General features: G+C 26.7%; 1 protein-coding gene across 1 annotated transcript; it reads left to right on the top strand.

The window, feature by feature from the left end:
* Positions 1–2420: 2420 nt before the first annotated feature.
* On the top strand, positions 2421–14872 carry LOC136071991 (2,4-dienoyl-CoA reductase [(3E)-enoyl-CoA-producing], mitochondrial-like). The gene is made up of 7 exons (XM_065818994.1): positions 2421–2605; positions 9116–9173; positions 12399–12633; positions 12834–12933; positions 14013–14085; positions 14436–14582; positions 14659–14872. Exons 1-7 carry the CDS (start codon positions 2451–2453, stop codon positions 14785–14787), a joined length of 897 nt encoding a protein of 298 aa, XP_065675066.1. The 5' UTR covers positions 2421–2450; the 3' UTR covers positions 14788–14872.
* The last annotated feature ends 212 nt before the right edge of the window (positions 14873–15084 follow it).

Raw genomic sequence — 15084 nt, 5'->3', positions numbered from 1 at the left:
CAGAAAACGATTGAACAGTTTCAAGTCATTTTAGGCTATCATACATTCTACTTCGAGCAAATCCATCCTTTTCAAAATGTTTTACGATTTTTTTTTTTTTTATATTAGGTTTATTTACAAAAAACATTTTTAGTCGCTTTCGAAAAGATTCTCGTTCAGCTGCATTTAACCTCTTTTTAAATAATTGTGTTTCAAATAATAAAGTTTATATTTTATAGAACGTTTATGCCTACGCATAAAAACACAAAAACTAATTATTACGCTCAAATAATGAAATTAGGATTTGTCCGATAACTTCCGCATCACCCGTTATCAAAAACTTATTTTGAAAAAATACACCATAAGTATTCTACAAGGTTTTCCATTAACAGCTTTGTTGCACCAAAATCTTATTCAAAACTGAGTTCTTATTCAGTTCAAAATTGTGGGTCTTCTTTGTGGAAAGGTTTTCCAAACATTGTTGCCGAGAAGAATTTATCACTTAATTAGTTTAAAATTAAATCAAAGCGGTGTTTATTACACACAGATTTTGGTTTATCTTGTTTTAAATGTTTCTTTTAAAATAAATCAATAAAATAAAATCACCTAAAACATTACATCAACGATGTAGTTAATTTAAAAACAAAAAACGATGTAACTAATTTAAGTTAATTTTAAATTTGATAAGTGCGAAGTGGCATAGGTGCAAACTGGAATAAGTGCGAAGCAGTTGCAAAAACTCGTATAGGCATAAATGCAAACTGGCATAAGTGCGCCAAAAAATTTGTTAACGTTGGTGTTAGTGCGAATTGGCATAAGTGCAAAATGCCTATTCGCACTTATGTTAATATTTGCAATTTTATTCGGCTCACTTATGCCAATTCGCACTTGTGCCTGTTTAAACAAGCAGAAGTACGAATTGGCATAAGTGCACTTATGCCAATGTTTGCTAACTCTTTTGGCGTACTTATGCCAATTCTCACTCAGACCAGTTCGCATTAATGTCAGTTTTTGCAACGCTTCGCACTTATACCAGTTCGCACTTAAGAAGTTCGCGATTATTCGGCCTCCCGAATAAATGTCAAAATGAAAACAATCAACCATCAGATCTGCTGGGTGATTGTTTTTGTGTTGACATTTATGACATAACTTTCACATAATTTTAATAACTCGAATTTTTAACCAATCACATTTTTGTAAATAAATTTATGCAGGAAATAAATTTGTTAAAGACAAGAGCGCAAATATTTTTTTATAATCTTATCCAACTTTCTTCTTTGACTGTTTTATCAGCGTTTACAAGTACAAAGTTCGAATATTTAAAACACTTTAATTGTGAATTTGAAAGTTAAAATTTAGCATCAACGACACAGTTTACAAAATTTTTAAATTTTCTATAAAAATGATTAAAATAAGTGTAATTAGTCTAATAAGTTTCCAATTTTCAAAAAGTCTTTAGTTTTGTGTTATTAATACAAAACAAAACTAATACAATTAGGTTTAAAATAAATGACATTAAGATAAAATTTCAAAAGCGATAGTAGCAGAGGTTTAAATACGTGACCTCAGCTCATATGCTAATAACATTTTTCTTTTTTATCTCATAAAATATTTCTTATTTAGCTAATAAATACAAAATTTTTCTTATAAAGTTCTCATAAAATATTTCTTTTTGAGCTAATAAAATAATTCTTGCTTTGATTCAAGATCAATCAAAAAGTTAATCGTATCTCACACAGTTTTACAATTACATATACTATTAAATACTACATTTCAAAAGTAGAATTTTTCTTTTACTTTTTTAGTTTTTTCTTTTACTAGTATTTACTTTTCAAAAGTAGTATTTTCAAAAGTCTTTTGTGAAAGCAAAATGCAAGTAGTTAAAAAGTTATTTTTACAATAACATACTACAATATAACTATTAACTACAATATAACTATTATATTTAAATATTTATGACTAAAGTTTAGAACCTAAGATTACAAAACGAAAAAATAAAATTAACAGTATCTATCTTTGTGATGTTATTTCTTTAAATATTTGTTACTATTTTAACTAAAGCATAGTATTTATAATCCTTATTTATATCACTGATAGTTTAGTGTAATCCATTTGCTTTATAACTATCTAATGGCTATATATATATATATATATATATATATGTATATATATATATATATATATATATATATATATATATATATATATATATATATATATATATATTCTTTTATTTGTTTTTCAGTTTATGTTCAAAAAAAATGTTTTTTTTAGTGAAGCCATTATATTAGCAAAATATTTCCTTCTTTTCATATTATTACTTTTCGTATTATATAAAGCATCTTGAATTGATTGTTCCAATGCTTAGACTTTAATTTTCATGTTGAGTATTTGTTTAATATAAGAAAGTAGTTTGTATTTAAACTTTGTAATTCAATAACTTTAAAGAAAAAATAATAAAATTGACAAAAATGAGTAGTAAATTTCCAGCTTTGTTGAAAACAATGTTACCCAATGGTACTTTCAATGGAAAGGTTGCTTTTATAACAGGTGGTGGTACTGGGTTAGGCAAAGGAATGGCTAAAGTTTTGTCTCAGCTTGGTGCTACTGTTGTGATTGCAAGTAGGTAAGATTTTAAGCAAAGCAAAACTTTTTTTCCATATAGTTTTTTATTGTAAATATAAATGTAAATAAGCAATTTAATGGTTTTCAAACAAATGAAAAAAAATTTTCTTGTAAAAGTTAGTGGTAGAAGTCAAAAAGCAAAACATCTTTTTGAAATTTAGTACCTGTTTACAATTATTCTAATTGCTAACTATTGCATCTTATTGTAAAGTATAAAAAAAATAGAACTTTTATTTTAATATGTTTATTTTTTCCGACAGTCTATATTATATAGGGTAGTTGACCAGAGGCTATTCTAGACTTTTTTTGACAGCATTGCCTGTATTTGGGTGAGTTTAAGGGGCTGCCCACATTCAGAAGGTGAGGATTTTATACAACAAATATTGTAATTTGTTTATTTAAATTTGCAAAATAATCTTTGATTTGCTTCCAATGTATATAATCTAAATATGTATATAATCTATATATAGTTGTAGTGGTTGTATGAAGGTATATAAAAAGTGCTATGTCGCAAAAATAAAAATTTTGAATTTATTTCATTTCCAAATTTTATATACAGAAATCTATCACCTATTTAAATATAAGATTTAATAATAGACTCTTGGTCCTAATAATAGATAAAGAAAATTTCTGTTGTTGTGTGCTTTCTGTTATGATACAATATGTAGTCCTGTTTTGCATTGCTTTAGGGTTTTACCACAGTATGCCCACTATTGTCAAAGCAGGTTTGTAATATGGGGGTACTGCTGCCGATATTATTTTTTTAGAATAGCCCCTGCCCATGGTGTATATAACCTGTTGATTTTTGACTCTTATTGTTTGGTTCTTATTGTTTGGTTCTTATTGTTATAATAAGACTTTTATAAACAAGAACCTAAGTCGCTTTTACTTTTTTTTATTTTCTATTATTAATTTAATATTAAATGAAAGTTTCATGTTAATATTAATATGGCTTATTAATTTCATATTAATGAGGTCTCAGTTTAGTAAAATTTTCATTTCATATTAATGAGGCCTCGGTTTAATATTAAATGAAAATTTCATTTTCATTTAATATTAAACTGAGGCCTCATGGTCTTTTTATTCAATATTAAACTGAGGCCCTGGTCATTGGTTTTTTTATTCACCCGCTCCCAGCAAAAATTATATATGATTTTGTTTTTGTTTTTTTCAAGTTCTTCACTTCCAACAAAGCTGCAAGCAACCACTATTAGAGTTGGAAGTTAATAAAAGAGAAAAGATTTATAGAACAAAATAACAATTAACAGATTGTTTAATAGAATGCAAATTATATGAATCAGGAGAACAAGATGAAGGAAGTGAATTCCAAAGAACTGATGTCCGAGGAAAAAAATTAGACAAATAAAATTTTTTGAAGTATGTAGGAACAGTCACAGTAAAGGATGAGATTTAATTGAATGATGAGTAAGGCAAGAATGAATTTTTGTAGATGGAACAAAAGACACTAGTTCTTTAGAGCAGTACCCATTATAGTAAGAGCAGGTCCAACTATGTTTACAATGCGTTTTTGCACCTTGTCTAAAAGAGAAAGGGCATCATTGGAAGATCTGCCCGAGATATGGCAACAGTATTCCATACAAGGAGGGATTAATTCCATACAAGGAGGGATTTAAGATTTATAGAGATAAAGAATAGAATCGGAAGTAAAAAAGTGGCGAGTACGATAAAGAGGTGCAACCTTAGCAAATACTAATTCTGCAATCGATTTGATATATGGTTTCCAAGAAAGATCAGAAGTAAGAGTTAAACTTAGAAGATGATGGGTAGATGACTCATCAAGTACATTACTGTTCATAAATATAGGAAGATCTAAATTATTGCGATAACGATTAGCTGTAAAAAATTGAGTTTTATTTGAGTTAAAGTTCACCAGCTACTGAAAACCCAATGTTGTAGCAGAAGTGAGATCATTTTCAAGCTTAAATGCCCCCTCCAACCAATCAGAGAGTGTTGGCTTCTTATCAAGACAAGAATAAATGGTAGTATCATCAGCTAACAATGCCACCTTAGATATGAATTTTCACATCTATGTGAAAACAATTTCACTTAGATGTGAAAATTTCTAGCGGATTGTTAATGTAAATTTAAAAGAGTATAGGGCCAAGGATAGAACCTTGAGGAACCCCTGAAGTTACAGGATATGAAGAAGTGTGTTATCCATCAAGGACAACTTTTATACTTTGATTGGTAAAGAAGGATTCAATAATCCTAAAGATGTTACCTGATACCTGTAAGAAAAGAGCTTTTTGAGAAGATCATCATGCCAAATTTTATCAAAAGCTTTAGAAATGTTGAGAGTGATAGCCTTAACCCCTCCCCATCTATCCAATGTGCAATAAAACCTATCGGTTATTACTGTTAGCAAATCAGCTGTAGAACAAGAAAATTGAAATTCATATTGATGATCAGAAAGTAAGTTATTAGATTCAAGATGAGAGATTAAATGTTTGTTAATTAAAGACTAAAAAATCTTGCTTATGATAGGAAGAAGACTAATAGTACGGTAGTTAGACTAGTCTTGATCAGTCTCCAGAATTTTTGAAAATAGGGATAACAGATGTTGCTTTCCATCATGCTGGAAAACAAAACTCTGATAAGCATTTGTCAAATAGTTTTGAAAGTACAGACGACAGTTCTGGAGAACACTTCTGCAAGGCTATAACAGGTATGTGGTCTTGACCACAAGCTGTAGAAGAGTCTAAGCAGGAAATCACTTTAGATACAGAAGCTAAGATCACTTTAGATACAGAAGTAATACAATTGTCAAGCAATGGATTACCCTCTTTGACGGCTATATCAGGTAGAATGCAACTAGTGGAATCAAGTATTGATGAAAAGTTCTTAGCAAACAATTTAACCTTTTGTCTTTAGGTGTTGCGGCAAAATCTGAACCATATAAGAGAGGTAGAATCACAGATTTACCTTTGTTATAGATACTGTTAAAGATTCTCCAGAAGTCACGAGAGCCTATTTTTTAAAAAGAAATACAAGATTTTAAAAAGTTATGAACCAATGTCTGTGAAAACAGCTGTTTTCACAGACATTGGTTCATAACTTTTTAAAGGAAAACACTATGGGGTTGATTAAAGACTTTTTGGAAAGGTTTTTATGTGTAAAATTTGGAAAAACTAAAAAATAATTTTGCTGCAGGATATTTAGGTCATAATTCAAAAGAACAAAGTATTGAAAATTTGATAAAATTTGATTTTTTATAGGTTATAACAAAAATATGTATAAATGTTTATAAATATGTATGTACATTTTGTAATACAAAGATAACATAGGTACATCAATGGCAAAAGTAATAAAAATTATCAAAAGAAGTACTAAAATACATAATTTATTCATGTTAACATTTTAAAATATGTGTCATCTTCAGATAAAATGTTATTCAAGACATTTTGTTTATGAGAATATTTATCATAATGTCCTCATTCATACCAAAAATTACAGAATGGTTTCAACTTGTATCTCTTGTCAAAAAAATTTTGATTAGATAATATCCACATTCAGTTAATGATGTTTGTTAAATTGACAATTTAGGAGTTTTTTGTGAAGTGATGGTGTTATACTGATCCATGGTCCAGGTAAATTTATTTTTGTAACAGGTGGAAACTAATTAAATAGGAATAAATAAAGATCTGTACAATAGAAATATACAAATATAATTATATTGGTCACCATAATTTTTATTAAACAGGCAATTGTGCAATAATTAAATCCCTGTTTGATTTTTTGTGCTATAGATCTCAAGCTATATAACCTGTTGTTGTTATTGTTGTTCCTCTTTATCCAATTATATCAGGGTAAACCCATTTTATACCTGTTTTTTTTTAATATCTCCGTTTGTATTGAAGTCTCTGCTTGCTTTTGAAAGCGATTTGAAGCACTGAAAGGGGATTCATACCAATCAAAAACACCAGCTTTCACATATACAACAGTTTTAATAAAATGATCAAATATACATTTTTAAATGTAATAATTTTTAATATCAAGTATGTTCACAAAAATATAGAATAATATGAACACTATTACAAGATACTAACTTACTTGTATTGGCTTTACATCACAGGTTAGTATTGGTTTAAAGACTTGTGTGGCCCTTGTGATATAGTTGGGTTTTTTTAAGTAAAGCAACATCTTCTTGTTCAAGTTGGTTAAATATTTAATTCATAGTTAAAGTGTCTCGATTGATTACAAAACCATTTTCAATTATTTCAATATTCAAACATTGATTTTTTTAACATGTGCACATGATCACAATATGCACCTCTAACTCCTGAAAAAAAGACTTGCTGCCTTCATACCCATCATATTTGACTGCACTATCACCTTTACATTAAATTGTTTTCTCTCTTTATACATAAGGAAACTTTTTAACTCTTCTATGTCAGAATTAAAGACAGACAATGATTGAAGAGTTTCTCTTGATTCTTTTCCCATTTAAAGACTCAGTGCTTTGTGACTCAGTGGGGCATTTTGTGACTTTTGCAACCATATTAAGAAACCTGCATCTGTTTCATATAAAAATGGACAAAACATTATCAGTATGATAATGCTAGTGTTAACATTATCTATTTAATTAAATATTGCAGGGCTTCCATTACCATCAAATCCAAACTTTATTTTCATTAGTATATTTTTAATGTTTATATCTAAAAAAATGTTCTCCAATATTCTTTGCATTGTCAGTTTAATAGTCTGAATTAAACTGAAGTAAACACCAGAATAAAGTTCAAGATAATTTATAACAATTGGTGTTACTTCAGATTGTTTTCTTCTGACATGTTTCCAACTAGGCAATATATTAAAACCAGAAAAAGTTTTGTTTTTGGTTTGTATATGAATGTCTACCAAGAGCGCAAACTGTTTAAATTGACATTGTTTCTATTGGAAACTTATCGAAAGAGTTATTTTTCAACATACTCTTCAAGCAAGGTTTCTTTACCAGCCTTGAATTGTATGCCAGCATAGCCCATTTTTTTAAGTTTGTTTTTCTTCAGATGCAGATCCTTCCCAGCTATTCTGAACTATTGTTTTTTGTGCAAATGCCAATTCATCGGAACCAAGTGCCAAAATACCAAATTAGAGCCAAATTAGAAATATACAACCTGTTATATTTGCAAAAATAGTTTTTGGTTGTTTATTTTCCTCAGCAATAAAAATTTCAAATAAGTCAATTTCAGTACGCTTCATTGTTATTAAACTAAAGGTATGAATATTTTTGTTGATTCATTATGTAATAACTTTTTAAACAAAATGATTTAAGCTTAAAATAATATAAATCAAAATATAAACAAGTTTACATGATAAGTAAAAATATTGTATTATTACTATATAAACCACAAAGCCCTCAGTTTTGATTTTAACTCTTGCAATTCTTTCATTTTAAAACAGATAATGATGTAATATTTTTTTTTATTAATGGTTGTACTAACTAGATTAAATTTGGTCAAAAAAAAAAGTTAATAAAAAAAATGGCTTGGAAGGGGGAGGTGGAGTGGAGGTGTTGGTCAAAAATTGGTCTCAATCATTTTTTTAATTTCTAGACATGCACTATTACTGAACACATCTTCGTCTCATAAAAATATGTACAAAATAATGTAAACCTATTTGCATTAATGCAATTTTTTAATATAGTTTACGAAAATTTAAACTAAAGAGTTAAGGTCATTCTTTTACATTTGTTTAAAAGTGCTAAGTTGGCACAATTTAGTTAAAAAGCATCTTACTCCTCTTTGTTATAGGAGTTTAAAAATATATGGGTTTACTAGTGCCATCTTACCACTTTTTGAGATGTATTGAAAACTGCAACAAAAAGCTCAATTACACTGATAAACAAATAAAATTTTATTGTGCATATCTTGTTAACTAGGTGGTTTTTTAAAACAAATTAAATATACTGATTTCAAATATGCAAACCATTTTTCACCATCACGTCAAGTTGTAAAGATATTTGGGTTCAAACCTTTAGTATTTAAGGTAAAGTCCCTAATATTGTCGAAAAAAAAGTTATAAATGAAATTATCAAAAAAATAATAAAATCAAAAAAGCATAGCTGCATTCCTGTGTATAACATGAAAATTAATCATTCAATATCAATTAAAGGAGAACTAGACTTAACCATCACAAATAACTTAGATTTACCAACTGGACCAATTGTCTGCCAATTAATTTCTTTTAAGGGAAATATGCAACACCTTTTTATTCCTAGTCTTTTCCTTAGAATGTTTCTACTGTAAAAGGAAAGCACGCATTGAAATCCTGCAGATAAAGCCACTGCTATCATAAAAGTTATATTCAATACTGTTGACTGTCGATTAGTTCTAACTATTAGAAGTTGCAGCAACAACAACAAAAAGTCTTTATCAATTTATATTGCTTTATATTTTTTGAAGGTGATGGGAAATTTAGAAAGAAGAATATTTTGTTTTTGTCAGTGTAAAACACAAAAAATAAATAAAGACTAAATATGGAATTAATTTCTTAGAAAACTCCTTATTTGTCAAAATGCTGCTGAAGAAATATCTTCATTGACTGGGAACAAGGTAAGAAAATTAAAAGATTATTAAACATTTCAATTTTCCAATAAATCAGTTAAAAGAAATGTATAGCTAAATTTCACATCTGTATAATCTATATTTATAATTTTATAATCACTATATATAGTTTATATATATATGTATATATATATGTATATATATATGTATATATATATGTATATATATATATATATATATATATATATATATATATATATATATATATATATACATATATATATATATATATATATATATATATATATATATATATATATATATATATATATATATATATATATATATATATATAGTATATATATCTATATATAATATATAGTTTATATATCTCTTTATATAGCTTATATATCTTTATATATAATTTTAAAATCTGTATAAATCATTATATGCATATAATTTACAGTTTTACAAATCATCTGGATTGGAAAGATATCTTCACAAGATTACAAGATTATTTTTTCTTGTCTTTTTCAAATGTGTTTCAATGTGTCTTAAAATCTTCTAATGTGCCTCAAAAGTGCACTTTTTATCAGAATGTAAAGAGTTGAATCTTGTTGTTTCAGTCTGCTTACAAAAAACTTATAAATTCTGTCATCAAAACGAGTTGCATTTTTTTGTGGTTAAATCATTTAATGCTAATTAAATAGGTTCATAGGAGGTTGTTCATAAATTATGTGACGCTTAGGGAGGGGGGGAGGGGAGGTAGGAGTTAGTGGTTTTATGATGACTCATGTGGAACTTGTTACTAAAGAGTTACGATGTTGTGATGATGGGTAGGGGTGGGGTGGGAGTGGGAGGTGGTCAAAAACAGTCAAAAATTGCAAGGCGTAGTTTGTGGACGACCCCTAAGAAGCAAATCAAAATAAAGTATAATCACTGCAAATCATTTGTGAAGAGAAATGTTTTTATACTTTTTTAATTGGATCTTTATCCTTGAGGAACTAATGAGTCACCCACAGTAGACTTCCATTTTGTTCTGGAGTTAACATCCCTAGTTAATCTCATCTGGAGTGAAATCTCTTTTCTGTGTTGTCTTTTATTTTATTTTTAGAGTACATCATTTTTGACTAAATTATTATAGTGATTTTTAAAATTAACTTTTATGATGACAGATTGCAATTGCAGTTTTACTTTCAGAGCTGGTTTGTTTTCATTCTTGATGGTGCTTTAAAATTAAGTTTAAGTGTCAGATTTGAAGCTGCTGACTTTATTCTCATGACTTGTATATGTAAATCTTTTGTGTCAGATTTGTTGAATCTCTATAACTGAGCAGATAATCATTGACAAAAAAAAAATTGAAAAAGCCACATTACTAACTTATTCAATCAAATTTTAAAAAGTATAGATATTTTATACAAAACAAGAAGCATCTAAATAAACATTACTTCAATTTTCTTCTTTTATTCATTGTTTTATTAGCTATCCAAACATTGTTTAGGGTAGTACTAATAAAAGTAAGTTTGAATCTTTCTACTGAAGCATATTGTATGGCTTATAAATTTAAAGTACAGATTTGGTCATTTTATATATAAAATGAAATCCCTCAATATATGCATACTAAATGTTTTTAAAACTCTTTGTTTTGCATATTAATATAAAACTAACTTATTGCTGTTTCTTTTCATAATTTGCTCTTTCAAAAGCTAAAAATAAGTCTATTGAAAGGAATACTAGTTTAATTTGACAGCTGTTTTTACAAACTAATTTTGGAAAAATATCTTTTTCATTTTGCTCACCTTTTTTATTAATCAATACAGATTTAATTATGTCTGAGGATTTATTTTAAGAATTTAACTTCAATTTTTTTATTAGGAAAACTTTAAATTTTCAACTGGTAATATATTGTAATCAATGTTGTAATCTATTATTTAATTAATGCTGCAGTTTTTTTTTGAAATTTGAATCAAGCCAAAAAATTCCAATTTTGGTTTTTTTGATAAATAATATTTATTTTTTTATTTTTTAATATATATATTTTTTTAAATTAATTTTTAATTTTTTAAATTTTTAATATTTAAATTTTGATTTTTTGTTGATGAATATTAATAATATTTATGTATCTTAAATTTTTCAAATAAGTGCACTACTTTAGTGAAATTGAAAAGAGTTTTCCAATTGTCACTTGAAAACTTAAGTAAACTTTGAATTGCAAAAAAATAATGTTGTTAGCTATTTGGCTCATTGGTTGATTTTGAAGAACGTAAAAGTTTATCTTTTTTAAAATTTGTGACACTTTTTATAACTTTACAAGGTTCCAATATTATTAATTCATTTATTTGTAAATACTATTTGTATGGTAGATGCTTTATTGTAGATATTGCTTTGAATTATTTTGGTTTTGTTTGTGAATGTTTGATTCCAAATTTAGTGACCATGCTTGATTACATTTTTTGATAAAAAAAAGTGTAGGACCATACCCATACACTTGATAGATACTTTAAGCGATACAGTCTATATAATACTTTATTCCCCTCTCCTTCCCCAACTTTGCTCTGCGCAGCTGCTATGGTTGCATTAAGTGAAGAAAATTTTGAAGACCCAACAACATCTATCATATAACGACATCAAACACAATCACTTAATTAAATAAAGTGCAGATATTTAATTTCTTTTTTCTTTTATTAATTACTAGGTGTATCTGTAATTACAAGGTTGAGAATATTAATTGCTTTAGTGTACTTGTTATGGCTGTATGTAAAAGATATCATGAGCCATGTGAGATGACATCCCTTAAAGTATTTCTGTACCATAAATCCTTTCATCGCTGATCTGTTATTTTGTTACTCTTAATACAAAACCTGAATTTTATTTGTATATTCATTTATAAATGTTTTTAATGATACCTAATTTGTATATACATTTATAAATATTTTTAATGATACTGAATACTTTTAAGGATAAATCATGTTGATAAAGTATGTTTTTAGGAGTGAATGAATGAATGAGTGAATGTTTTTAAGGAGTGAATGACAGTTTGGAGTGAATCTGTACATCTTTTTTGGATGATTGATGACATGTAAATTTTTTTTTTTGTGTGTGTGTGTGTGTGTGTTTTTCTGATTATTTACTAACAGCTAAATGAACTTTTAGATTCTTTTAGATTTTTTTTATTTTTAAAATTTGTTATTACTATTTTATTTATTATTTTTACCAATATTATTTAAGAAAATAATTTTAATTAATAATTATAATTTATTATAATTATTTTAGGTTTTACCATTGGAGTTGGATGTACGTAAACCTGAAAGTGTCAAATTGGTTGTTGATACAATAGAGAAAGAACTAGGTCTTCCCACCATAGTTATAAATAATGCTGCTGGTAACTTTATATCTCCTTTTGAGCGACTTTCTGCAAATGCTTTTCGAAATATTGTTGACATAGTTTTGAATGGAACTGCTAATGTCACTTTGGATGTTGGAAAAAGGTTAATCAAAGCTCAGAAAGGTTTCTTTTTCTATATTTACTTATTCAGTTTCATAGTACATGAAATTAATAGTACTTTTGATTTTTTTTTATCTCTAATGAAAAAGTCTGGCTTATAAACTTTTGTGAACCTATTCTTACCTTAATTTTTTAAATTTTCAAAAAATTAGTTTAAAATTAAGATTTTTATCTTAATTTTAACTTAAATTTATGTATTTTAGGTGGGGTCTTTCTTTCTATAACAACTTGGTATGCAGATTTGGGTTCTGGATACGTTGTGCCTTCTGCATGTGCTAAAGCAGGTGTTGATGCCATGGTGAAGTGTGTTTTTTTTGTTGTTTAATAATATGAAAATATTTATTTTTTAACTTTTAGTTTGAAAGTTTTAAATTATACTTTGAAAGAGTAAAAAAAGCAAGAAGTCATCTTTTGTCATTAAACTTGAAGCAAATTTGCTGTATGACTCATTTTGTGTCATAAAAAAAATATCACTTATGTTGTGTCATTAAAAAAATGTCACTAATACTGTGTCATCAAAAAATGTAACTAATAATTTGTCATCAAAAAATGTCACTTACATTGTGCATCAAAAAAATGTCACTAATGTTGTTTCATCAAAAAAAATCTCACTAATGTTGTGTCATCAAAAACATAATTTGCCATTATGTTACAGCTGTGTATTGCAACTGTATGAGATAAAATATTTTAAAAATATACAATAGACAAATGAAAAATTATCCTAAAAAATTTATAATACATTCAACTTGATTTAAAAAGTATTATACAAATAATGTGGTTTCAAATGATGTCTTATACAGTCATTCCATTAAGCTTTCGTTTAATTTCTTCAATTGGTATAATCATTGTGCAATAAGTTAGTCAACCGCAAATTTTTTTAAATTTGTTTTGTGTTTTTCACTTTAAAATTCCTTCTTTGTAAAATGTAAAAAAAAAAAGTGTCTTTCTTTTGAGTTTGAGTAATGTTGCATTGACATAATTATGTCATAATTTATGTCATAATTGTAATCTGGCTTCGTTTACTTTTAATATTCTTCATTTCCCTTTACATTTATCTACAGATGAAGGATATCCATAATAAAATAATTTTAATATTGTTTATAATAGCAAAAAAATTCAATTTTTTTTTTCATTATTTTTCTTCTTTTTCTGAAAAAATGTCTTGATGAAAGTGTGTATTTTTAATACATTAATTATGCGCAAAATAAATTAGTTAAAATTTATAATATAGTATAAATGTAAAGTAATAAATAAAAACATAAAATATTTTCATTAAATAGGCATGAAACATTAGAAAAATAAAAATTTTATCAAATAAAAAAAAAAAAATTTAGAAGTTTTAAAAATTGAACAAATTTGTGATAGCAAAATTTTTTTTTTAGGTCTTTATCATCTGAGTGGGGCAAATACGGAATACGTTTAAATGCAATTGCACCTGGGTCATTTCAAACAGAGGTAATTATAAAATTGTAAGTACATATGATCTGGTGAGTACAAAGTTTCATTCTGTTAAATTTGAGACTTGTGTATAGTGTAAGTTCAGTTTGTAGATTTTTCTCTACAGTAAATCTAATAAAACATTTAAAATCCTAATTGAGGGAACATTGACTTATGCCATTCTGATTTTCACCGGCTCATATATAGACATAAAAATATAAAAAAATAAACTAATAAAGAATAATAAAAAATTGTATTTAGTTTTTAATATTAAATACTTATTTCATTTCAAAACATTCAAAAAACTGTTTTTATGTAAACAAAAATGCAGTATGAAATTTTTAGATTTAAAAATTTTTTTTTTGTAGGGAGCTTTTTCTAGACTTGATCCAACAGGAAAGTTTATGGAAGCTGCAAAAGAAAAAATTATTGTAAAAAGATTTGGAGAGATTGAGGAGCTTGCTAATTTAGTTTCTTATATTGTTTCAGACTATGCTAGTTTCATGAATGGGGAGGTATTATTTTTTTAATTATATTTAGTATGCATTCCTGTTAGTTTTAGTTGTCTTTTTAAATATACTTATTTCCTAGATTGTGTGTTTTGATGGTGGGGAAAGAAGAAGTTATTCTGGAATGTTTAATGATTTAAATAAAATACCCGAAGATCAATGGGATCTATTAGAAGGACTGATTAGATCTAAAAATAAGTCAAAGCTTTAAAAAAATATCTAACATACATGTTAACAAACATTTCTTTTTTAAATATAAAAGTATATTTGTTTGAATAAATTACCTAAATTGTTAATTTGTTGTTTGGTTTTTATGAAACTGCTTTTTTAAATCCTTTCTTCAGTTATTTGCAAAAAAAGTTGCTACTTGAATGTTTTGATTTATTGTTTTTACATTATCATAAACTATTGAATTTGTACAATAAGTTTATTGAAGTGTGATGCAGTTCATTTATTTTTTAAATGTCATTTATTTTTTTAAATAATTTTATAGTAAAAGCTTTTATAT

Source organism: Hydra vulgaris, chromosome 15 (assembly GCF_038396675.1).
Source record: "Hydra vulgaris chromosome 15, alternate assembly HydraT2T_AEP".
NCBI classification, from domain to species: Eukaryota; Metazoa; Cnidaria; class Hydrozoa; order Anthoathecata; family Hydridae; genus Hydra; species Hydra vulgaris.
This window is presented reverse-complemented; position numbering and strand designations above follow the sequence as displayed.